We start from the raw sequence: 26,809 nt of genomic DNA, 5'->3' as shown, positions 1-26,809 counted from the left end.
ACCAATGAATTAACAAATTTCTCAACAAGAATGTGAACATTTCTAATATAAATTAATTAATATGGATAATCCTTACAGGGTTTTAGATTTGCTCCCATTAAAGACAAATGTTTTTCTTTAGTAAGTTTAGTTTGAAAAATAATTTTAAAATTCAAAGTGATCTACTAGTTATAATAAAATGTCACCAGATCTGGTATCACCCTTCTATCAGATTACTGGAAAGAAACATGAATTTTATGAATTTCCCCCAAATGTGATTTATTTATTTATTTAGGAACAAAGAACACATTAATTATCACAACATAAGTAACTCTTTTAATCATGTAACTAATTTCATCATGTTGCTCTACGTATAGTAAAAATTAAAACCATGTCTATTATTCAAAAAAAAATAATAAAGTGTTTAAATAATCCTACCAGTGATCTTATCACTGAGCAACAAATGTCTTAGGTTTGGTATTTACTCAGATGTTTATCTTGTCTGCTATTCTCTATTATTGGTTTATTCAAAAAGAACACCCACAGCATAAATAATCTAATCTTTTAAATGAAAACAAGTGAAAAGAACCCTATAAACATTTGACATCACCAAATTCAATAGATCTAACTAGAAATCCAAGCAATAAGCTTAGACATTTGAAAAAAACATAAATTATTGTTATACAATTCCATAAGTCACATACATAATTTTGAATTATGGTAATAAACACTGTAAACATGAATACAATGAATTACAGTTTTGTACAGAATGATCTTTTAAAAGGTAATAAAAGAAAGTTACAATATAAGTTTAGAAAAAAATTCAAATAGCTGTGACACTGGATTTTTCAATAAATTATCTTGAGCTAAGTTTGCAATCAAGTACATAATATTACAAACCCAGAATCATCGCATAGAACTTGATATGTCTGTTTTCAAATGCGTCTTAAGTCTCCCCATTAAAGTGTGAATTAAGATGCCGGAGGAAATCCCCCCTGGATGTAATGGATGGTGGGAAAACTGCTTGACAGAATTCACATACTCGAGGTATATGCAGTTCTGAGCCTGTGCCACTTAGTACCGATAAGTCACTGTCTTGATTAGGAAAGGGCTTCCAAACGGGCTGCAGGAAACAAATAAAAACATCTTCTGTTATTTGTATTTAAAATCAACTTGCATTGAATTTCAAATTCAAATTTTTTGAACGGGTTATGTGCGTATATATGAAATTCCCTAATATGAAAGCGAATTACCTTTCCTTTAGAATTGGCATGAGGACATGACTCAATTCTCTTTTTCATAAAGGGCATAATTTAACTTTAGGAATCACTTAAAATACACATTCATGCACTTTATCTTCACACATTAAAACATCTTTCAGCTTTAACACCAGCATGTTTTAATACCCCTTATCCCAATGGGTTTTGGAGTTTTGGAACAACAGTCAATAATTGACACTTTAAAAAAATTAAATTCTATCTTTTCTATTTTATATTGGAACTTTAAGTTATAGGACCTTTATTAATACACAGCACATTAGACATGATGTGTGTGTACATGCATTTTGATCAAGAGCAATGTAATTTCGCTACTATGTATAAGCAAATACACAATGAATAAATCATATAGAAATAAGTGTTCTAATTTTTGAAAATAATTTTTTTAAAGTATGAAACAAATTCTATTGATCAGTTGTTTTTTGAAACCTCAAATATTTAATCGTTTAACAAAGTCCAAAATTGGATGCATTCTTTTGACTTCTTATTTTGCTCCTGTTACAAGCGCATACTTTGGCCTTCTTACCCTTTCTTGTGGCTAACTAAAGTGAAGCCTGTCAACAGTTGCCAGTTAAAGGATTATGGGAAGCATAATTCTACAGAGCTACCTCCATTACTATAAGCAACACCTACATACTCTTAACTGTACTTATTATTAAAAAATATCTAGAAGGGCCAGAAAAAGCATTTAGTTCAAGAGTAGGTGCTCAATATATGTTTGTTGACTGGAATATCTTATTTTCCTGAAATGTTGTAAACCAAATTATTTCTAAAATTTGCTTTCTTATCTTGACATATCTAAATTCTGGCACTTTGAGGAAAATCACCTCGAAATGCCAACTTAAAGAGACCCCTTTGTGTTCCTATTACTAATATGCTTTTAAAATAACAATCTAGTTCAACTCCTGACATAGTGTTAGTTTTCATTCCCTTAACCAATCTCTTTCATCCTAGTTAACCAATCATTACATAAACAGTATATTACTAACTGAAGCATTTGGGTTTCACGACATCACTGTCTTCTTATAAATATTTTACTGGACAGCTGTGTACAGTTGGTGTAAATATACAAAGTCTGTCTAAGCACCAAGATACATTCAAATATCAGTACAGAGGGTGTATAATAACACTGACAAATACTTTTGTGAGAAGTGGCAATTTTATTACAAAAAACAGTAATATTTAAAATACATATTTGAAATCTGGAGTAAAATAATTTCCTCTCTTCCATGATAAAAGAAAAGCAGTAATAATTGTGAGTATATAACAGAGTTAACTAGATTTAAATTTTAGTGTTGGCAGTTTAAACAAAAAGTACAATTGATTAATATGCACCACTCTAATGGGAAATTGATATGGATATAAATAAAAGATTATTATGTTAAAGATACTTTTAATTAAGATCTATAAAATAGTAATAGACTCAGAAGCAATTTAGCTTCTAAATTTGATGAGCCAATCTTCTACTGCCAATTTATTTTCAAAGTCCATACTTATCCTTCTCTATTAGGAGCTATTAGTTCGGATTTGAGCTTTTCATAGAATTCAGTTGGGACCCCAATCACTGACTCAGCAAAAGTAGGAAGAAAAGAAAATCACATAGAGCAAAAATAAGCAGATATATTTTAGACTTTATTATGATAGCTGAATGTATAAAAAAAAGGTGTTAAGTAGTAATGATTGAGATAAAAGTAAAAATTTGAAATATGCAAACAAAATTTCACTTCCCTTTGTTATTATCGACAACTCAAGAATTTTGTATTTCTCATAGTAGCTTTATTAAAACAAATAAAACAACAAAATGTTTTAAAAAACCCATTTTTAGAAATATCCTTTGAATCCTAAACTGTAACATGGCCTTCAAAACAAATGAATTTCTTTGCCTTTTCTGCCAAAATATCAATTATCTAACCTTATGCCCCACGTCTTGTGACAGCTCAACACCAATTCTCCTGCATTTTTTAAGCTGAATACTTTTCCATCAAGTTGTAATCACATACCAGCTGTTTCCCTTGCTGTAGCATAGAAAGCAAATGCACAATGCAGGGTGCCATCTACTGAAACATGAATGCACAGACTAGTAAAAGAACAAGCAAGAGATGTAATGGAGAAAAAAATAACAAGCATTAGAACTGATGCACTTCACAGCTCCACAGGAATTCTACTTGCAATAAATGAAATTGTTTAATCTGTTTCATTAAGTAGTAACTATAACTGTGACTATGATGTGAAATAAGGTACAATGTAGAACATAAGTGAGTTTATAATTAAAGCTTATTGTCAGAGATGCCTAGTTTTCTCCACTACTAAAATATACCACAGCTTGACTATTGCCTTCTTTGTATGCTGATTTAAAAGTCTATAACCTATAAAAGTACTTATAAAGCCAAAGGGTATTAATCAAGTTGTTGGTGTTTTTTGGTTTTTGGTAAATTAAATATCTCAAGGCAAAGAGAAATCAAACAAATGTCTGCAAGTTATATTAGACACTTGTACCAATCTGCATTTTTTATGAGCTTCTGTTTATTGTAACAATTACATACTTTTCATTTGCCTTCAGGCATTAAACACCTTTTTTTTTTTTTTAAACTTAAAGAATCATTTTGTAATAGAACCTGAATAAAAGGGAGGGTAGGAGTGGATTGGGGTGGGGGGCTGTAAGTAGTCTGCAAGCTTTAGAAACATGAAAGTATTTGATTAGAATCATACATATGTAGAGACTATTTAAAAAATATATTAGGCTGCAGATTAGAAACCAAAACCAAAACCAAACCCTACAGATCTACGTACTGTATAACTGAGAATGTAATAGAAGTATTATTTGAAAGACAGTTCGCTTATTTTCAGAAATAGAAACATACAATGTGATTATTTACTTATAAAAAAAAATCATGCATTCTTGTAAAGATAAGTATGATACACACAAACTTTTTGATAAAAAAATGCCACCTGCTTCACAGAATGGAATTTAATAAAGAATCCTATTATAACAATGATACTGAGTTAAAAGCTTTGAATAAGGGACTAAGTAAGAAAGTGACACACACTAGATATGGATAAGGTTTACATGTATTTTAAAATGTGCCGTAAATTTTAAGGTACTTTATAATGGAGCTTCATCATATTCATCTTTTAAATTTCATGTCATTTATTACAGGACTTGGATATTTTTAGAAAGCTTAACTTCGGCTAGTCATTAGTTTAAAAAAGATGTCTGATAATCTGAAAGATGCATATCTGTGCATGCATGGCAAAATGTGTGTTCACACTTAATATATTTGTTAATGCAAAACAGTTACCTGCTGTGGTCCTCGGATAGCTTTTCCTGGGGAATCGAGTGAAGGAAAAGGTGCATCAGATGGGTCCTGAAGTGGGAATGTATTTACATATAATGCATTATGGTCTCCAGGTGGCAAACACGGAGCTCTATCCAGAGTTGTCCTGATACAAGAATTTACAAGATTTGAGGGTTTTGTTTTGTCAGTTGTTTTAAGGTTTTGTATAGCTGAAGCTATGGGGTCAATTCCCTGAATTTCAAATAAAGTTTCTTCTGTTTTGACAAAGTTTCCCGGGTTGTCTCTGGGCTCCATATTAAATTGATCCTGGCACATAGCCTCACATGAGGCAGGACCAAGGACACTGGGTCTTTCTGGAGTGCTGTGTAAGAAAGTAGAGTCACTGTCCGTAGGTGGAAACTTGACATTGAATTTAGAAAGTGATTCAAAAGAGGTGTCTTCCTCATCTTGGCCCAATCCTCTTGGTGCGACAGATGTGATGCATGGTGCACCTCTATTTATATCGTCTTTTGCCTGAGGCTTAAATAGCACTTCTTGTTTATCTGTTTTATCCGTACACTGTATAGGCACAGAGCACTGTGTCTCTGCAGGGGAAAAAAAACAAAAGGAAAACAGTCGCATTTCAATCCTTCTTAAAAATCTGAACGTTCAATTAGCTTTGGATAGATGAGTATTATTTTTTCTACTGGCTTTTACAGCAACTGAAGACAACTGGGAGTTTTTTACATTTGCTACCATCTTACACAGAAATATTAGCAGTCTCCAGCGGGTGAACTGGAACGTAGCTTATTAGTCACAGTTTAACTACTTTGTCTTTTCCTAGGTCCTTGTGCTGTAAGCCCTGCATCTTGTTCACAGTTATACTGCTCTACACTTAAAAAACATTTGCTTGTAGTGTATACATCTAAACATTTTGTCACTAATGGAAGCTGCAACTGTGAGCTTGCTTAGACAAATAAGTTATTAAAAGGGAAAACCCTTACCAGGCATATATATAGTATACAGGTTATGAATCTATATGAATTAGCTCATTTACTCCCCCTAATATCTCTGTGTGACAAAGTGTATCACCAATCAGCTTAGCCATTGTCTACTCTCTTAATACTATGTGAGGGCGTGGTGGTGGTGGGTGCTGGGAGAGAGAAGACTGGAGGCAAAAGAAGGATGAAATTTTAGGATACATGTTCAGAAAGCTCTATGTGAATATATGATTTTCTCATCTTATTAGAAAAAGGCCTCTGTAGATAACAGGTAGATATCAGGTAGATACCAGGACCTCTGTAGCTCATTTATCTAGAAGCCACTTATCCAACAAATTCAGCTCTCTAGGACACAGGCAAAAGCTAGAAAGTAAATAGTGCTTTTGAGGAGTCAGGCTAAGAGCCACAAGGCCCACAGATGAATTTTGCTCTTATTCTCGTTTTAGATTTATTCTAACAAGCTCGATGATGTCTCCCTAGTTCATAGCTGGTAACAAGCAGCAAACTACAAGGTATGGATATGAGCAGTTGAAAGCAGATATAGATATCAAGAAGAGCTGAAAGCACGAGAGGAGACAAGAAAAACAAAAAAGCAGATATAAGAACTCAGAAAACACTACAGTCTAGTGTAGAGCCAACAAGGGCTATATTTTTCAATGCAAAAAAACAACGATCAAAGCACTCTCCATGTTGATGATACCGAGACATTAGAAAAAGCTAGATTATATTCCACAGTGTTACTTCAAGAAGACAGTGAGGGACTGCCCTGGTGGTGCAGTGGTTAAGAATCCACCTACCAATGCAGGGGACATGGGTTCGAGCCCTGGTCCGGGAAGATCCCACATCCGTGGAGCAACTAAGCCTGTGTGCCACAACTACTAAGCCTGTGCTCTAGAGCCCTTGAGCCACAACTACTGAGCCCGCGTGCCCTAGAGCCTGTGTGCCGCAACTACTGAAGCCCACGCGCTCTGGGGCCCACGTGCTGCAACTACTGAGCCCGCGTGCCAAAACTACTGAAGCCCATGCGCTTAGAGCCTGTGCTCTGCAACAAGAGAAGCCACTGCAATAAGAAGCCTGCGCACCACAACAAAGGGTAGCCCCCTCTCGCCGCAACTAGAGAAAGCCTGCGGGCAGCAACGAAGACCCAACACAGCCAAAAAAAAAAGAAAAAAAAAAAAGACAGGTTGGAGGTTGGTAATGTGTATATTTTCATTAAATGGACAAAGGGTAAACATTTTATTTTAAACTAGCACTTTAAAAAAGGAGTCATCAGTGAAGTTGTACATTAACCAACGATGCCTATTTGAGCAGACACGTTATACAGAGCACTGCGCACAGTGTCCAGATTCGTAGGCACTTAACAAATGTCAGTTCTTTTCCCTTCCTTTGGTCTTTGCAGTCTCGTGACACTTTTCTCTCTTTTGCCACAGCACATTCCAACACAGATGTTTTCTGTTTGGACATGATTGTAGTACAATGCCAACAGCTTCTTTGGTTCACCCTGTTATATGCCTACTAACCTCTCTTTAGTATGTACCATCTTCTCTTACTGGATTACAGCAGCCTTTGAACCACTTCCTTGCCTCTAATTTTTCTCATATCCACTCTATTGTCTACACTGCTTTCCCCAACCCTCTCTTAGTTTTTCTAAAATACAAATCTGGTCGTGTTACCTTCTTAATAAAACCTTTTCATGGTTCTCCAAGACCTTCAGCCGTAAAACTCATATAAAGCTGTGCATGATTGGCCCTCTGTCACCTCTCCATGCTGTCATCTTTCACCACATCTGCTCTACTCCTTACTCCAGCTATAATGAACTTTGGTACAGTTGTCCAAACAGCCATGCTCTCTTGTCTTTGGGCCTTTGCACATGCTGTGCAGACTGCCTGAACTTCCCCCTTCCATTACTCTTTGCCTGACTCTTATTTGTCCTTCATTTCTTGGCTTAGGCATTAATTTCTCTGGATGGTTCTCTCTGGTTTCCCAAGGCTGGTTTAGTCATGACTCTTGGGTGCCCTGAGGACTATACACTGCATTGTATTTGCAAATATACCTCTTTCTCCCATCAAAGTAGGTTTCTTGAGGTCCTAAACTATGTTTTATTTCCCACTTATCTCCAGTACCCTGCCCAGCGCCTGCACATAGTATGCCCTCAATAAATGCATTCTGAATGAATCTGTGTTCTCTTTCCCACAGAGCCTAGCATAATAATGTACATTTACTAGATAATCTGTCTGTAACTAGGAGTGGTACAGTAATTGAGACCAAGCTCAATTGCTGTCGTTTTTCCTGGTAGTAGACGTAAGAGTGGCAGGAAATTCTAGGAAACAGTACTTTCTTTGTAGATTACATTTAATAATTGCAAATAACAAATCACGAAAACCAACTGTTGATGTAACCAAGTTCTTTAACACCTGAGAAGGAGGAAACACTTATCAAAATGTTCTTCAGTAGAACAGGAGAATAAAGAATCTGCTGCTGCTGATAATGACAACTATTAACATATACAGCACTTCTATGTGCCACACACTTATAACCATTGTTTGTGCATTAATTTAGGGGTTAATTCCAGGGCTACACAGCTAATGAATGAGTGACAGATCTGGAACTGGAACCCAGGCAGCCTAGAGCCTGTGCTCTGAACCATTATGATAAATTGAACATGCTGGTTTCTACATTATAGAGAAGAGTCTCCAAAATGACAGAAATGTGCTTTGAATTTCTTTTCCAGTAGTAGATATCCCCTTTGTGAACAAAACATGGAAAACCCAAACAGGTGTAATAAAGCATATATTTTCTTTTAGTATAGCTAGCTGGCATACCTCAGCACATTAAAGTAATCTTTTGAATTAATCTGTTCAAGCAATGAGAGTTACTATTTACAAAAAAAAAATTGCTTTTTTAAACGTTAAGATTTCTAAGGTTACTAGAAATCCAAGCTTAGAAAACTTAAAAATCAAACAAGGTGCATGAAAGCACTTGTCGTTCTGACACTATACTAAGAAACATGATCAGGTGAGCTAATTGTCTTTCTATTTTGTTTACTTCAAGACGTGTACTCCTGCAAGGAAAAAAAAGTAAAATGAGAAAATTTTTTAGGTTTCTAAATTTTAAGTATAGGTTGTCCATTTGGATGACTTTTCAGTTTAATTACCTTGTATATTGACAAAAGAAAAAGATCTGAGGGTTATTTTAACCTCTAGTCCTATATCCTTGTCTCCTGATCACCACTGAAATATGATCCTACTTCATGGACCAAATAGTACTTTTTTTGAAGCCACAATTACTTAAACATACATTTTACCTTTGTCCTTTCTCAAGGCTATTGTCATGTGGATGAGAAGCAAAAAAATAAAAAGAAAATGTACAATTCTACTAACTCAGCAATTTATGAATTATATCTGTTTACTTAAAAGTAAAAATCAAATTTTAACAAAAAAATAACACAGGGGACAATAATGTTAAATAAACTCTTTCCAGCTGTATTATGCAAATCACATTTAAAGTAGTTCCTTTCCATTTGTATTCAATGTAGTGTTCACTCTTAAAAAACCTGAATAGGCATCTTTTTCCAAAATATTTCTTTTTCTTTCTTTCCCCCTTTGATCTACTACTGTCAGAAGCATAATATTTGATATTGTGGTTTGTTTGGAGCCAGCAAAACTCCACTGGAGTCTGTAGCACAAAAGACCTAAAACATTTCAAGAATAATGTTGTATTTATTATTTGTGACACAGTTAATATAAAACATAAGAATAATGTTAGGAAGCAGTTTTAGTGGGAAGGAAATTGAAGCTAAACACTCAGTATTCTAGTTGACAGATACATACTCAGATTTAGACTTGTGCAATTTAAAAATGGTCAAAGTATTAAGCCATTGATAACGGGGTAGGTTCTCTGTGTAACAATGAATATGTCACCATTACAATGTTTTGATACTACGCTGATGTTCAAAAAAGCATGATTAATTCTAGGTACTACATCTCTATAGCTAGTAGATTTTAAATAAAGATAATTCTTTTATTGGTACTTCAGAAGTACCTAGTGTCTTTAGTCTGCACAAAAGATCAAATTCTCAAGAAAATGACATAAATTAAGGTGGAAACATTAGAGTTCCTTTTGGGGAAGCAGAGGGAAGGGAGGGGAAGAAGTAAATTATGTTTGTCTACAAAGATTGTTTTGCTTCTCCAACAGCACACTGTGTACATTTTCTGAAAATAAAACGGTAGTAGTAAGCAAAAAGTGAATTTACACTATAAAATGATTTTTTAAATAGCCTAGCTATAAGAGCTGTAAGAAATGGAAAGTGATCTTTAATTAAAGGAGTGTTAGCACTGCTGCAACATCTTTCAGAGTAAAAACTGTAAATCACAGCTCTTGGGAATTGTAGGCAGAATATCTCAAATCACAAGGGTAAAGGAGAATTTATCATTATAAATGATCAGTTTACCTTCCTTTTGTTTACAGGGGTGCATGGTAGCCAGATTCAATCCCTGGTATTTTGCTATTCATATCGAACTACTGAGGCAAATACCAGGAAGCCGGTCTGGGGTTTTAGGGAAGGGTGGAGCTTTTAAAAAACACATTGCAATATATCTGTAAAACAGATATTCCTTTTAAGTTATATTTTATACTTAATTTGTACTTTGTACCTCCAACAGAACTGGCCTCATGAAATGTGAAATGTTTATTTCTTCAATAAAATTACAAGAATCTATCCATGGTGTCCAATTAACTTTCAGGCAGAAGTTAAAAACAAACCTAATATTATAATTTTACTTACCTCATATGTGATAGTGTAGCTTCAAGGTTGCTTACTAATATATCAATTAATGTTTAATAAGACCCCCAAATAGCAACTGAAGACTTTGAGAGATATATCCTATATTTATTTTTCCAAGGTGGGACTTCTCATTAAGATGATTAGTAATTATGTCATTCAGTTCAATCTACACAGTGCCACATAGAGAGGGAAAAGGCCAATAATTATATAATGCAATACATTACAGAATTTAAACAGTACTTACCCATTATAAGTGGTGAGAGGCACAAGTTATAGATCCTCAGCACTTAATAAGCATTTAGAAATATTTTCACAATCAAAAATAAATCAGTTTCAACCAATAAAATTAATATTACTGTACATTAAATCAAACCTTACCAGTTACAGTGGCTGGTACATTAAGTTTGCTTAAGTGGTCTTTTTGTGCTTTGGCTAGCATGCATATTCTATGAAATTCTTCTTTCAGATCCCAGAAAGTCTTCTCTATATAACCTCTAAAAATAAATCAACATTTTAAAATGTAAGGCTATATCTTCAAATTTTAAAAATCATGATTGAATTTACATAGCACTTTTTAATGCACCACAAAATAATTACTGAAAGGTTAAAGTTAAAAAAAAATCATTTTAAATTCCTAGAAAATGTTTCCTAAAACAACTTTAATATTTGGAGAGCCAGGTACAAAGTAAGTGATAAATTAAAGTTCTAATACATAAATGTAGCAAAGACTAGCATACCTACTTATTCATATATCACACTTATGCTGGCTGTCTCATTCTTACATTAGAAATTTCAGTGTATTGACTTTTTGTCCTCTGTGAACATCTTAAACAGAAAAAATTAAATATTCCTCACTTTGATAAGGTTAACATTAAGAGCCATCCATATAAAACAATGTGGCCATAGTACTTGTTCTATTGAAATAGGAGAACTTCAGAGAATTCAGTTTTTAGACCCATCTCTGCTATTAACTGTATGACTTATTTAGGTCATTTTAACATGGAGGAGCCTTGAGTTGTTCTCTTCTAGTTTTAAAAGGCTGCTTTTTCTTACAATTGCTAAAAATTTAAAATATGTACATAAAAATATATTTCAATATTTATAATTTGTAGGGTTGGCATAAAAGGATATAGAACTACCTTTCATGGAATAAAGGAATGCCAAGACTCCTTGGTGAAGTTTCTTTTCTTGGAGAAGAAACCTCTTGTCTTCTTACCTTAAAGATATAAAATGATTACCACTTTAAATTGCTTCTAAACTCAAATGAGAATGGGTTAACAGAAAACACAATAGAAAATTTATCTTCCTCAATGAAAAATAAGTTTAGTTAGCTTACAGATATATATATATATATATATATGGTACAATAGATTTTTTTTTTCAACGAGAACATTCAGGGAAAAAGGAAAATGAAAGTAGAAAAATAAGATGAAGACATGAAGTATTTCTGGTAACTTCTTCAATTACTATTTCCAGTATTGCTAATTCAAGAAATTTCCTCAAATTCACATCTTGATGAAATTGCTACTCTGATCACCAAGCATCTGACGTGACTAGAAACTTTAAGAAAAATATCCGTGTGAGTTTCCTTTTTTTCCCATTGTTGGCCTATACATTTAAATCAATGTCTTTCTATTTTGTTATAGATTCTTTGCTGAGAATGCGGCTGTATTAGAGGAATAAAGAAAACCAAGCTACAGCTCCTTAGCATTTAACAAACATTTTAAAGATAGTGCAATTATGTATTTAAGCTCCTTTAACACAAGTTCCTGCCACCACCCTGTGGCTTACACTGGTATTACATTCATCATGACACAAAAGTCAACATTTAGATTTTTAAAAAATCTTCAGTCATACCTAGAGAACTTTGTGTACCTTTTAAAACTACAAATTGATAAATCCAAATATTTGAAGAAGTCCTAATATTATTCAATCATTTATAATTTGGCCAAAACTGTATAGGGTCTTATTTAAGTTCAAATTCAAACCAGTGTTTTATATTAGGTGACTTTTTAGATTTTATTCAATTAAGGTCATTGTAGCTCTTACTAAAATGGATGATTTTACTTCATTGTTTCTTATCATCTGAGTACATCTCCCTTATAATCTTGCTTTTCAAAAGGTTCTTTCAATTTCTTAAGAGTCTTACTTGTTCTTTAGGGAAAAAACCTGATTCCAGTTTGTTTCTCTTAAAATTAGTATCTTCTCCAGTTTCTTCAGTTTATTGCTCTACTTTTTCAGCTTTTTCTAAATACTAGTGTTTGCTTACCATTTCTAAAATAGTATATTACTTTACAGTAATTAGCAAAATATAATCTTAGCAACCCAAACAATTTTTTTTATATATTATGTCATTAGACTTAGGTAAAATAAAGATCATTTGCTGCTGCATACTTTTGGTCTGACAAATATCTAGGCCATGTCTTCTTCTGGATTAAAACTGCTTTACTGAGCTTTATAAAGTAGTCATATCAAAAGACATTTTCACATTCACAGTTTGTTTTTAAAAGTGGTAGACAAGGCTTTAGTGTTATGTGCAATTAGAACACTCAATGGATTTTAGTGTGGACTAGGAAAAAAGGCAACATTTTAAAGCTAACCAATCATTCAGGACGCTACAAGTATAAAAACAAACTCTTAAAAGGTTATATTATATTAAATCTATAGCAACAAAATCAGAGAAGAGGTAATATTAAGAGAATAGAAACATTTGACAATTTAAGATATTAAATAAATAATAAAACAAGTGATTAATAGCGTAATTAGCCTCCTTTTAAAACTTACTATTTGAAATTCTCAACATGAAATAAAAATATGCTATTAGGAGCTAGAAAGAACCAAAAAGAAGTGCTTCTGTAATTGTAGTCTGAAAATGAAGGTAGTTACAGAAAACAGTAATGAAGACTACTCTGATTTTCAAAGTACTGAATTTGACATAAAGTAGGAATGATTGCTTCTGAAGTTAAAGAAGCCTAAAAACTAAGGGGTGGGGGTGGGGGTGGGAAAAATGTGAAGGAAAAGGCAGGAGAAGAATGATAAATTTTAGCTGGCTCGCCAAATAACTGGTGTTGACTTACTTCTGCGATGTTTAGATTTGATAACTGGTGTGGGTGAATTTATCTGGAAAAGATTTCTTGCTTGTGTTGGCAGGGGGTAAAAGGAGAACTGACTTATTGAGGAATTTCTATGAAGTATCTAAACTAAGGACTTCAAGCTTCTTTGGGGTTAGGAACAGTTCTGCTTACTATCATTTTTGTTATCATTATTGAAGAGACGTATTACTGATTGTACTGAGCAATGCATTGCACCTTCTATCATTTGCACCAAATAAGTCTATTGATATATTTCAAATGAAAGTTTTATGTCCCCACATCCTAAGAAAAAATTTTGAAAGAGACCATAACGTGTTAGTTCAAAAAAAAGCAAAGCAGTTCTCTGACATTTTGAAGTAGGGTTTATCTAAAATGGGTATAGAATGTTAATATTATTTTCCACTGTAGCAATCGAACGCAACTTTCTGAAAAAGATCATTTATTTTTTCAAAGGATTTAGGATTAGTATAGCTAACAGCAACTCCAACACTTTCCCCAGAAACTCAGACTTTCTTTTAAATGCTAAATGATCTTACCTAATGAAGACTACTCAGTTTGCTGAACATCCCAGTGAGTAAGTAAACATTAAAAGAGATAATTTGTATTTTTCTATTTTCAAATATTATCCAGGTGGACCCCGCACTGCAGGAAGTTGAAGTTATTACAACTTCAAATAAGAAAGCAAGAGAATTCTGAACATTATATTTTAGGAGATTTTAACATTAAATCATTCAACAAATGAATTTATTTTGAGGTACTAAAACTTAAAATACTTAACATTATAAACTGTTCCAAGTACTAGTTTGGAAATGGCGAACTTGTGGAATGAATACTGAAATAAGAGTTTTACACGTCGTACTTTTCATTTACACTTCCAGTATGGCACTGGATAAGTCATTCAACTAAATCATTAAGATAAACCCATTTGAAGCAGTTGGAAGACGTTGTGAAATGATTCCTTAAATTTCCTCTTATGTAAATTGGGAGAATTTGTTTTAGTGTAAATCAATTTAAGCTTCTCATAGATGTGTATTATATATAAAAAATGTTCTGTTCAAGACTTAGTTGAATATGCAATGATATTTAAGAAGGAGAAAATACAAAAAGTGGCTAATATTTAATTAGTCCAAAACCTTCTTATTCTTAATGCAGCGATAATGGGAAATCTTTTTGTGTTGGAATCCAAGATCTGTTAGATACCAACATTTCAAAGAAAGAAATGTATATTTTCCTCAATACCTGCCTTTTTAATATTTGGTAGTAAAAGTGAAAGTATTTTTTTTTTTTTTATAAATCAATGTGAAAAATACAGAAATGATTCACAATAGCCAAGATATGAATTCAGTCTAAGTGTCAATTGATGATGGATGAGTAAAGAAAACGTGGTATATATACAATAGAATATTGTGTGTGTATACACACACACACACACACGCACACACGCACACATTTTAAGGCCGAACACATCAGCTTTAAAAAAGAAGGAAATCCTGTCATTCGAGACAATATGGATGAACCTGGAGGACATTATGTTATGTAAAATAAGATAAGGCAGGCACAGAAAAACAAATATAGTATGATCTCACTTATATGTGGAACCTAAAAAAGTCAAACTCATAGAAGCAGAGTAGAACGGTGGTTGCCAGGGTTTGGGAGGTAGGGGAAGTGGGAAGATGTTGAGTACAAAGTTTCAGTCACGCAGATGGATAAATTCTGGAGATCTAGTGCATAGCATGGCAACTATAGTTAATACTACTGTATTGTATACTTGAAATTTGCTAAGAGTATAAATCTTAAATGTTTTTACCACAATAAAAAAGAAAAATAACCATGTGAAGTGATGGATATGTTAATTAGATTGACTGTGGTAATCATCTCATAATGTATACATATATCAAAACATCATGCTATACATTGTAAATATATAAAATTTTTATTTGTCAATTTATAGCTCCAAAAAGCTAGGGGAGAAGAAGAAATGCAATAAAAATTTTTAATCAGAATCATGTTTTTTCTTAAAAATTTTAAGCAACTAAAGTCAGCAAAATTAAATTGAGTTATGGAACTTTTAAAGATAATTCAATTCAAACTCATTAATATCTCTCATATGGAAGGAATCTAAACTTTATTTATTTATTTATTTTGACATTGTACCAATTTATTTGATTGCCTGAAGCCATATACTTCAAAAGGAAATTAAAACCAGAAACGTTCTCTTCTTTATGGTATATAAAACAACCTCTTAGTTATTTTTTCCATTTTTTTTTTCCGGAATCTAAACTTTAAAAGGCTAATACTGAATAAAGGTGGTAAGTCTTCAATGATACATATTTAACTTATAGCAATGACTATCGCTTTATTCCAGGGTTCATATCAAAGATTCTCTCTAAAATTTAGTTGAGATCCTTCCATGCAAAAGGAATATTTATTTTCAGGTGGCTCAGGCAACTGAGTGTAGCCAATATTTGATTTCATTTCTGAGATTACGCTTTTAAAACAGAAAACAGAAAAGAGCTATGTTCTGGGGGCTTCCCTGGTGGCGCAGTGGTTGAGAATCTGCCTGCCAATGCAGGGGACACGGGTTCGAGCCCTAGTCTGGGAAGATCCCACATGCCGCGGAGCAAGTAGGCCCGTGAGCCACAACTACTGAGCCTGCGCGTCTGGAGCCTGTGCTCGGCAGCAAGAGAGGCCGCGATAGTGAGAGGCCCGCGCACCGCGATGAAGAGTGGCCCCCACTTGCCGCAACTGGAGAAAGCCCTCGCACAGAAACGAAGACCCAACACAGTCAAAAATAAATAAATAAATAAAAAAAAAAAAAAAAAAAAAAAAGAGCTATGTTCTTACTTGGAACAATGTCAGCCAAGAAGTTAGCCCAGGTGAGATGGGCTGGATTAGTAAAGGGAATATAAACTGTGGAATAGTTATAAATACTAACTTAATAAAATTTACTACAGGAAAAGAAAAAATGAGTAGTGGAAAAAGAAAGTGAAAATAAGGATTCACTTATCACTTAGATTTTTGAAACTAAGAATGAAATGTTAAAGGAGAAACTGAGGTTGAATTTACCAGTTTTAGATATATTGAGACAAAAATGTTATGGTGAAGTCAAGCACTGAATATGGCTGAATTAGGGAGAAAGTGAAAAAAGGGCTGAGAAAGTGAAGAGCTTAAGGTAGAAAATAGGAACAGAAAAAAGTTACAAGAGATTTGATAAGAATATAAAAGCATATTAAAAAAGAAGTTTGAGGACAAAAGATAATTTTAAAAAATACACAGAAATTGTATTTATAAGAACTTATGGCCATGTGAAATCTGTGGTTCTCTCACCCTCAATAATATTACTGAAAATCTAGAAAAGCAAGAGGAACACAAATCCTAGGAGCCTTGTCTGTTCCGCATGACACAGTGTGCTAGGCAAATCCACTGCCAGTGCAGGAACAATTCCAGGGCAAAATGGGATCCATCCCAGAGTTCTGAAGGAAGAGGCAAGAAAATAAACAATATAAAAATAAAATTAAATATCCCAATTACTTCCAAGTTCTTTACAAAGTTTTGATTTAACGTAAATCCCCCAAAACTTCTATCAATTCAATGTTACAATAAAACATTAAAAAAAAGTTATCTTTCTGAATTAATTTGCTTAATAGGAAGAAATATCTAATTGTGGGAATGCCTTTTTATGCTAAATAGAAAAATAACTTAAGTGACTAATTTTAAAAAGTAAGGTTTCCCATACTTCCTTCACCCCTTCTCTGAACACTACTTTAAAATGAAATGATTTGGGAAAATCCTTTTCATTAACTACTACTTTTTTGTCATACCACTACCATGGTGAGCAGAAAATATCTTCATGAAAATAGTTGTTATTTAAGCAATTTGCATATATTATTTAACTAAATCCACATAATCTTGTGAATTAAGTACTTTAATTTGATTTTAAAGTTCACTATAGTTACTAAGGCTCTGGAGAGATCAACTATTTGTCTACAGTCTAGTAGGTGGAGTAGCTGCAATTGGAACCCAAGCCTTACCGCCCCAGGCTCTTAACCTCTCAGTTTACAGGTCCCGACTGCTAGAGAAGTGAAGTAGTAGGGTTATTATCTAGCATGGTGAGGAAGATATAGAAGGGTAACATTTACAAAGTGCACCAATGCAAACTACTTTTAAGACTCTAAAACCTGTCTGTCATACAACAAATATATTTCTCAGTGAGGCATAGTTATAAGCCAAGTTTTGATGTTTAAATACTGCCTGGGGAAAAAAACCTTTGGTATGGCCCTTTTTGTGCTCAAGAATGTCCAAGAAGAAATTTACACCCCACAATCACCCTAGATAGACTTACTCAAGTTCTGCCAAACCAGTTTACGTGTTAACAGAGGCGATTTGGCAATAGCTTCTTAACCAGCATTTCACAGTTCAAGTATTTCTCAAACTTGTCATTAAAAGTTAACCATTTGACAAAGCATGACAGTGGAGTACCTTTCTGTTAAATGCTATCCTCTCAAAACTTTAATTCTCTTCCTGCCTTCCTAACTACCTCCTAATAGATGACTGGGCATAGTTATAGCAGCTGACTTAAAATCCTTGTCTGATAATCTCAATATCTGCGTCATCTCAGGGTTGGTATCTGTTCCCTTGAAACTGGGTCATATTTTCTTGACTCGCCATATGTTGAATAATTTTGGACTGTACCCAGAACATTGTGAATATTATGTTGGGGAGATATTCTGTTATATGGTGCCAAAGAGTGTTGATGTTTTTGTTTTTGCAGGAAATTAAGTTGGTTAGACTCAGACTCCAAACTGTCACTCCTCTGAAGAGCAAGCAGCTCAGATCTCAGTTCATTCCTTTATGCTTCAGCTGCAAACTGCTTTCAGTTTGCCCACACATCCTTGGTTTTAGGGAGAGCCAGAGACGGGCTGAGTTTAAACACAGAACTTCAGGTTTACTTTCTCTGGCTCTCTCCTTTATGGGGCTCCTTCCTTCTCTGGTGACTGTGGTTATTCTGGGCTCATTTTCCTTTCTGGTTCTTCCAGCCAGAATGGTGGTGGGCTTTCAATTGGAATTTTAGCCACTGGGATGTGGCCACCCTCAGGACAAAACCACAGAAAACTGGGAATTTCACATTAGTGACAGTATTTCACACTAGTGAGCAGCTCCTCCTTCTTGATACCTTTTTGGCTACCAGTATAATATTTAGGTTTGCTTTTTAAGTTTTGGTGTTTTCATTGGTCCCTGTTCTTAGACTAAAAATGTGGGCATTCTCTAAGGTTCACACATGGGTACACTGTTCTTCCCTCATTATACACCTTTCTTATTGTTCATTCTCGTGTTAAGTCTATTGAGTATTCATTTCCTAAAATCTGTATCTTCAGGCCCACCCTCTCTCTTTTTTTTTTTTAAATTAATTAATTAATTTATTTATTTATGGCTGTGTTGGGTCTCTGCCTCCGTGCGAGGGCTTTCCCCAGCCGCGCCAAGTGGGGGCCACCCTTCATCGCGGTGCGCGGGCCTCCCACTATCACGGCCCCTCCCGTTGCGGAGCACAGGCCCCAGATGCACAGGCTCCAGATGCACAGGCTCAGCAACTGTGGCTCACGGGTCCAGTCGCTCCGCAGCATGTGGGATCCTCCCAGACCAGGGCCCGAACCCGCGTCCCCCGCATTGGCAGGCAGATCCTCAACCACTGTGCCACCAGGGTAGCCCCAACCACCCTCTCTCTTGATAGCCACTCTCAATTCTCTTTCAATCCAATATATTTTCACTTGTTCTGCTGTCTATTGTAGAGCACCACATTTTAAAATATAACATAATCAGGGGCTTCCCTGGTGGTCCAGTGGTAAAGAATCCGTCTTACACTGCAGGGGACGTGGGTTCGATCCCTGGTCAGGGAACTAAGATCCCGCATGCTGCAGGGCAACTAGCCCACGTGCCACAACTACTGAGCTCATGCGCCTCAACTAGAGAGCCTGCGTGATGAAAACTATGGAGCCCATGCGCCCTGGAGCCTGCGCGCCACAACTAGAGAGAAGCCCACGCGCTGCAACAAAGAGCCCGCGCCACAACAAAGACCCGATGCAGCCATAAATAAATAAATTTTAATAAATAAATCTTAAAAAAAAAACAAAAACAAACCATAATCACCTTTTCCTCAAATCTGGTTCACACTTCTAATCTTCATTTTCCTTTGTTAATGCAAGGTCATTCTCCTTAAAATAAAAAAATCTTAGGGAAAGATAAAAGCTTAAAGAAACTGAGATTAAGCATTCCTAGAACAGCAAAATTCAAAACAAAACTAGGGGTCTGATAAAGGGCTACCAACTTTTTACTTTGCCAAGAAAAAACTTAGTAAAAACAACTAACTATAAAGATCTATTATCTTCTTCATGTAAAAGAGAAATGGACATTTATCAAAAAAGTAGAAGGGAGAGTTTTAGATTCAGCTTTATTAAAAAGTTTTCACTCTGTCTTCAGGACAAGATGAGAAACAAGAGCCGGGGACAAGAACAGGGATTCTGCGGCTGCAGCATGTGGAAAGAGGAGGAAGAGAAAATGTTCAATCAGCAGCAGCAAGAAGGAAAGCAACATCTACTGTGGCCACAGGCCATCCAGCAGGAATACATTCTAGATGACACTTTCAGGGAATCTGGACAAGTCAGTGACCTCCTGCACATCATTATTTGGATGAAATGTAGAGGGAAACATGCTGCCTTAATGTTAAATAGTGAAGAGCAATTAGAGGTAGAAATAACGGTGGGTAAACCCATCCAATAAGGAATATAAAAATCACACCACTACTGATAAGCACAACAGGAGAGAGAAAACAAAAGATACCCATCTCGGAATTATTTGGTTTTCCAAAAGGAACTTATCAGAAAAGAAAAAAAAAATCATAGTTTAATGACTTACAGAATGCCTGGGAACTACTTTACAATAGTTTTATCAGGATTCTAGGATCTATCTATTTATCTTAGAGCCAAGTATCAAGTGTATGGAAAGATGTCTAATTGGCAAAGAAAAAAAATCTTTCAGGGAAAAAGCTTTCATAACATGGCAAGAGTGCCTTAAGCAAGCAACAAAGACACTGAAAGAACATAGCATATTAGGTGCAAATGATAAATTAGGTGTGCCCTCCCCATCTCTCCCCCATCAAATTCTAGCAATATCTTAAAGGGGACTTCAAATTCAATAAGAGTTGTTAAAATACAATATTGGGAAAAGTGCTAGCTAGAGATTCTATGGTAAAATGAAGCTAAGTAGTTTTCTTTTTTTTTTTAAACTTTTTTTTTTTTTCTTTTTGGCCACGTTACATAGGTTGCGGTATCTTAGTTCCCCAACCAGGATTGAACCTGGGCCCTCAGCAGTGAAAGTGTGGAGTCCTAACCACTGGACCACCAGGGAATTCCCGCTAAGTAGTTTTCTTACTGTTGATTTTGGATCCTATAATACATTCCTGTGCCTTTAAAAATTACCACGAAGAATACATGCTATGCAGCATTTCACAGGTCTAGCGTTCTGTGGAATAGCTCAAGAAATGCATCAGGCACCACCCCATCTTTTACCAGCATAATGCAACCCTTTGCATGTGCAGGCATCCACCGGGGTCCACCTTGTGTCCCCCACCATGAGACCAATGCACATATAATGCTCTAGCTGCTTGCTGTTCTATAAATAACAGAGACCTTTTTTTCTCTGATCCAGGAGTCTCATGTCTTCTTCCAGCATCCATGAAGTTGTAACTTATTAGCTTGTAGGTAGGGTAAAATCAAACCCCAGACCCTGAAACTCATGGGGTCAACAATTGTCACAATAGTATTAAATATTATTTGCCTTTTTTACTGTGTTGGCATTTATACTGATGATACAAAAGCAATGGTGAGTAAAACTGCTGGTGCCTGAGTATGACCAAGGCCATGTTACCAAACTGTACTCATTGTATTCTTCAATGCCGTATACGCGATCAAAAAGGAAGCCATTTTCACCTAAGAATATCCTTGATGATGACACAGTAAAAACTATTAATTTTATTGAATTTTGATCCCAAGCTAACATTTTTTAGTATTCTGTGTGACAAAATGGGAAATATACACAAAGGACTTCTATTTCATACTGAAGTACAGGGGGAAAAGCACTTGTGCAAGTGTTCGAGCTGCAAGCTGAACTAGTCACTTTTTTAATGGAATGCCATTTTCACTTGAAAGAATGATCATCATGCAAGCTATGGTTATTCAGACATTTTCTCAAAAGCAAATGAAGCTAGCTTCCCACTTTAAGGAAAACAACTGAAAAGATTTGTTGTTTATGAAAAAATTTAAGTTTTCAAGTGCAAATTTTGGAAAACTTCTGTTATAGTCATCTTGACAGCTGCCCAGTAAAAAGACTTTTCTGATGAGATCAGTGATGAGGTTAAATGTGAGTTAAAATATTATATCATGAAATAAGTCAATATTTGGAAGTTGTGCATAGCTCCCTGAACCGGTATTTTCCAAATGACCAATTCATGATGCTACAAAATCATACATAAGTAAAAGATACATTCAAAGTACAAGACAGACCAATGGCTTTTAATGTACCAGAAGAGTTCACTGGTTTCAGCTTTCATACTGCAACTAACATTAAGAAATTACCACTTGCCAAGTTTTGGTATAGTATCAAAGGAAAATATCTACAATTTCTAAAAAGATTATTAAAATACTCTTCCCTTTCCCAACTACATATCTGTGTGAAGCTAGATTTTCTTCATGTAATTCAACCAACCAAACAAACAAAAAAACCCCACAACCACGCCCCCAAACCACCCACCACAACATATCACAACAGATCAAATGCAAAAAGCATTTCTAACTAAAAAACAAATATCTTTTTTTTTTTTGGCCACGCCACGCAGCATGTGGGATCTTAGTTTCCTGACCAGGGATCAAAATTTCTCCCCAGGCATTGGAAGCGCAGAGTCTTAACCACTGGACCGCCAGGGAAGTATGAAGAAACAAATATCTTTAAAACAGATTTTGAGAACTTTTAGGATGACAGACTATAATATATTAATAAGAGAAACTAGATTGTTTTGGAGGGCTAGCCCCAACCTACTGAGGTTGAAAAAACATCCTTTCAGGCCTTGGTCAAGATAAATCAGGGAAGAACAGAATACAGTAACTCTGTTTAGTGGGCTCTGGAGAAGAGTAGAAAAAAGAAAAATGGGAAATGTGAGAAAGGGTACAAAAAGGGGAAATATACAATATTAGAGCTATTTAAATCTGCTTAGAAGCCAGGGAAGAGGATTTAAAAAGTGATATGCCACTTCTCAGTTTCTTCTCCCCTCAAAAATTATTTCTAGTATAATAACAAAGCAAAAACTAAAATTATGTATTAAATTAAGAAACAGAGACTCACCAAGATTAACATACAGAAAACTGTTGCATTTCTTTACACTAACAATGAAGTATCAGAAATGGAAAGTAAAAGAACAATCCCTTTTAAAATCCCATCAAGAGGACTTGTCTGGTGGTGCAGTGGTTAAGAATCCACCTGCCAATGCAAGGGACACGGGTTCGAGCCCTGGTCTGGGAAGATCCCACATGCCACGGAGCAACTAAGCCCGTGTGCCACAATTACTGAGCCTGCGCTCTACAGCCCACGAGCCACAACTACTGAGCCCGCATGTCACAACTACTGCAGCCTGCGTGCCTAGAGCCTGTGCTCTGCAACAAAGAGAAGCCACTGCAATGAGAAGCCCGCACACCGCAACAAAGAGTAGCCCCCGCTCGCCGCAACTAGAGAAAGCCCATGCACAGCAACGAAGACCCAACACAGCCAAAAAATAAATAAATAAATAAATTTATTAAAAAAAAATTGCATCAAAAAATAAATAAAATACTTAGAAATAAATCTGAGCAAGGAGGTGAAAAGACTTATAGCTGAGAACTACAAAACACTGATAAAGGACACTGTAGATGATTCAAGGAAATGGAAAGATATTCCATGCTCTTGGATTAGAAGAATTAATATTGTTAAAATGGCCATACTACTCAAAGCAATCTACAGATTTAATGTGATCCCTATCAAATTACCCATGATATTTTTCACAGAACTAGAACAAACAATCCTAAAATTTATATGGAAACATACAAGACCCAGAATTGCCAACACAATTCTGAGGAAAAAGACCAAACCTGGAGGTATAACCCTCCCAGACTTCAGACAATACTACAAAGCTACAGTAATTAAAACAGCATGGTATTGGCACAAAAACAGACATATGGAACAGAACAGAGAGCCCAGAAATAAACCCACACACTACAGTCAATTAATCTTTGACAAGGGAGGCAAGAATATACAATGGAGAAAAGACAGTTTCTTCAGCAAGTGGTGTTGGGAAAGCTAGATAGAAATCAATGAAGTTAGAACACACCCTCACACCATACACAAAAATAAACTCAAAATGGCTTAAAGACTTAAATATAAGACATGACACCATAAAACTCCTAGAAGAGAACATAGGTAAAACATTCTCCAACATAAATCATACCAATGTTTTCTTAGGTCAGTCTCCCAAGTAAACAGAAATAAGAGCAAAAATAAACAAATGGGGCCTAATCAAACTTATAAAAAGGAAAGCATAAAAAAAATGAAAAGACAACCTACAGACTGGGAGAAAATCTTTGCAAATGATGTGACCAACAAGGGCTTAATTTCCAAAATATATGAACAGCTCATACAACTCATTAACAGAAAAAAAAAAAAAAACCCAATCAAACTATGGGCAGAAGACCTAAATAGACATTTCACCAAAGAAGAAGTAAGATGGCCACCAGGCACATGAAAAGATGCTCAACATTGCTACTTATTAGAGAAATGCAATTCAAAACTACAGTGAGGTACCACCTCAAACTGATGAGAATGGCCATCATTAAAAAGTCTACAAATAACAAATGCTGGAGAGGCTGTGGAGAAAAGGGAACCCTTTTACACTGTTGGCGGGAATGTAAATTGCTGCAGCCACTATGGAAAACAGTATGGAGGTTCCTTATAAAGCTAAAAAGAGAGATGCCATATGATCCAGCCATCCCACTCCTGGGCATATATCCGGAGAGAACCATAATTCGAAAAGATACATGCACCCCAATGTTCACTGTGGCACTATTTACAATAGCCAAGACATGGAAGCAACCTAAATGTCCATCAACAGATGAATGGATAAAGAAAATGTGGTATATATACACAATGGAATACTACTCAGCCATAAAAAAGAATGAAATAATGCCATTTGCAGCAACATGGATGGACCTAGAGATTATCATACTAAGTGAAGTAAGTCTGAAAGAGAAAGACAAGTACCATGTATCATTTATATGTGGAATCTAAAATATGACACAAATGAACTTATTTATGAAACAGACTCACAGACACAGAAAACAAACTTATGGTTACCAAAGGGGAGAGGGGGTGGGGGAGGGATAAATTAGGTATTTGGGATTAACAGATACAAATTACTATGTAAAAAATAGATAAATAACAAAGTCCTACTGTATAGCACAGGGAACTATATTCAATATCCTGTAATAAACCATAATGGAAAAGAACATGAAAAAGAATATGTATATATACGTATAACTGAATCACTTTGCTATGCACCAGAAACTAACACAACACTGTAAATCAACAATACTTCAATAAAAAAAACAAAAACAAAACCAGAGACTCAGAACAGGAAAGAGTTAGGATGAATTAATAATTCAGATTTGGAAACAATTTCTACAACGGAAGTTTCAACGTAAACATTAAAATGATTTGGATAGCAATTTTCTTAGAGTTTGTGATATATTTATTATGACACCTTGGGAAAAACTATGAACTTTAATGAATAAACTTGTTGAATAACTTTTTTCCTTCTAATTATTGTTCTACCAGAGAGTCTATAAACAAAGACTAATCTCCAGAGAAAAGTAATATAGAAGTGTTACATATAAAAAGAAGGTATATTTGATCAAATCTCTAAAAACAAAACCAGGGGGAATGGGACATTTGCTCTGACGAAGAAGGTAAGTTGCTACGTACACACGTTTTCTCCAATCCTCTGTAATCCCCAGGCTAGGCTGTCATGTGCCATTGTATAATGGGCATTTCTATCTAATAAGAGATGATGAAAAGAAAGAATCAAGCCTTAAAGGAATACAGGGATAAATTTTTTTTTTTTTTTTTTTTTTTACAAAGGTGAGTAATACAAAGGTGAGAACATAAGCAGTCATATTTTTTTTAAAGTTCCTCTCTCAGGAAAGGTACTATGTGTTTTGATAATGTAAACCATATTTTACTTTGCCAAGGAAATCAGTTGATAGTTACATATCTTGACTAATGATATAATTTCTAACTTCTGTTCAAATAATAAAAACATATTTAAAAACAGGTGTTTTTATCATATACCTGTATACAATACTCTATTTTAAAGCATTTACAATGTATATAAAACCAGGTACCTGACAATAAACCTAACCTACAAATAAATATAGTTTAAGAGACTTGCAATAGAGAAAGTATCTAGATGTTGAGAGAAGCTATGGGGGCCTGAAACTCAGATGGAGATCCCTAAGTGGGTGGTGCACCTGAAGTCCAGAGTATATGAGATATGAACAGTTTAAGGATGGAGAGGTCATCCAAGACCTAGACTTGTGAGGCTAGGATTTTATAAGCTACAGAAGGCCAGACAGCAGAACAAGTTAAAGTTCATACAGTGTCTGCCAAAACTGTCATATATAATAACTGGAGGAATACACCATGGGCAAATGCCTTTCACTGAAGAACCGTCTACAGAATAAAGAAACAAAAATAAAGAATAAGGAAACAAAAAGAAGCACTCTCTCCTCTGAAGTCATGATTACGTAATTTTAAAAAGTTATAGTAAGTGAAATTGCTCTTTCAAAACCCTCAGTTTTAGCTTTCAGTTTATTTAATGTTCTCCAAAGTAGCCTGGAATAATATGGGTTCTTGCCTAGAGATTATTCTTTTTCTATTAAAATGCTGCACAAAATTTAAGTTTACATATCTATGCACATACTACCACATAAGCAAGTTAAGAATTTGTTTTCTTTCCCCTACTTAAACTAAATGTTGAGTGCCTGATCAAGCCTACCTTCAGCTCACTGGGAATTTTTATTTTTAAATTAAGGTCCTATATGTTTTATCTGTACCATAAAATGATAATTAGGATTTCATTTTGTCATGTAATCTGGACTTCACATTGTCTTTTAATTTGCTTGCTAATTGCTTTGGGTCTCCAAATCTTTGTTTCCCCGATCAGATTGTAGCTCCTTAAAGGGGAAAGATCTTACTCTTTTTTTTTTTTGTATTCCTATCAAGGACTACCAAGACTGGGAAAATAGGAGGAGTTCAATAAATACTTCTGTCC

At 34.9% G+C, this 26,809-nt stretch overlaps 1 protein-coding gene across 8 annotated transcripts in view; it reads right to left on the bottom strand.

Moving 5' to 3' along the window:
• Positions 1-232: 232 nt before the first annotated feature.
• The window catches only part of TANK (TRAF family member associated NFKB activator), a 75,024-nt gene continuing 48,447 nt past the window's right edge, over positions 233-26,809 (bottom strand). For 6 of the 8 annotated variants that reach the window (XM_082465132.1, XM_082465135.1, XM_082465133.1 and 3 more), the window contains 4 exons: positions 11,455-11,531; positions 10,694-10,809; positions 4,556-5,136; positions 233-1,102 (listed from right to left, as the gene is read on the bottom strand). In XM_082465132.1, the coding sequence (XP_082321258.1) occupies positions 926-1,102; positions 4,556-5,136; positions 10,694-10,809; positions 11,455-11,531 (951 nt within the window). In that variant the 3' untranslated portion in view covers positions 233-925. The other 2 variants (XR_014264639.1, XM_082465136.1) reach the window with 2 other exon arrangements.

This window comes from Balaenoptera physalus (genome assembly GCF_965194825.1).
Source record: "Balaenoptera physalus genome assembly, chromosome: 6".
Lineage (NCBI taxonomy): Eukaryota > Metazoa > Chordata > Mammalia > Artiodactyla > Balaenopteridae > Balaenoptera > Balaenoptera physalus.
This window is presented reverse-complemented; position numbering and strand designations above follow the sequence as displayed.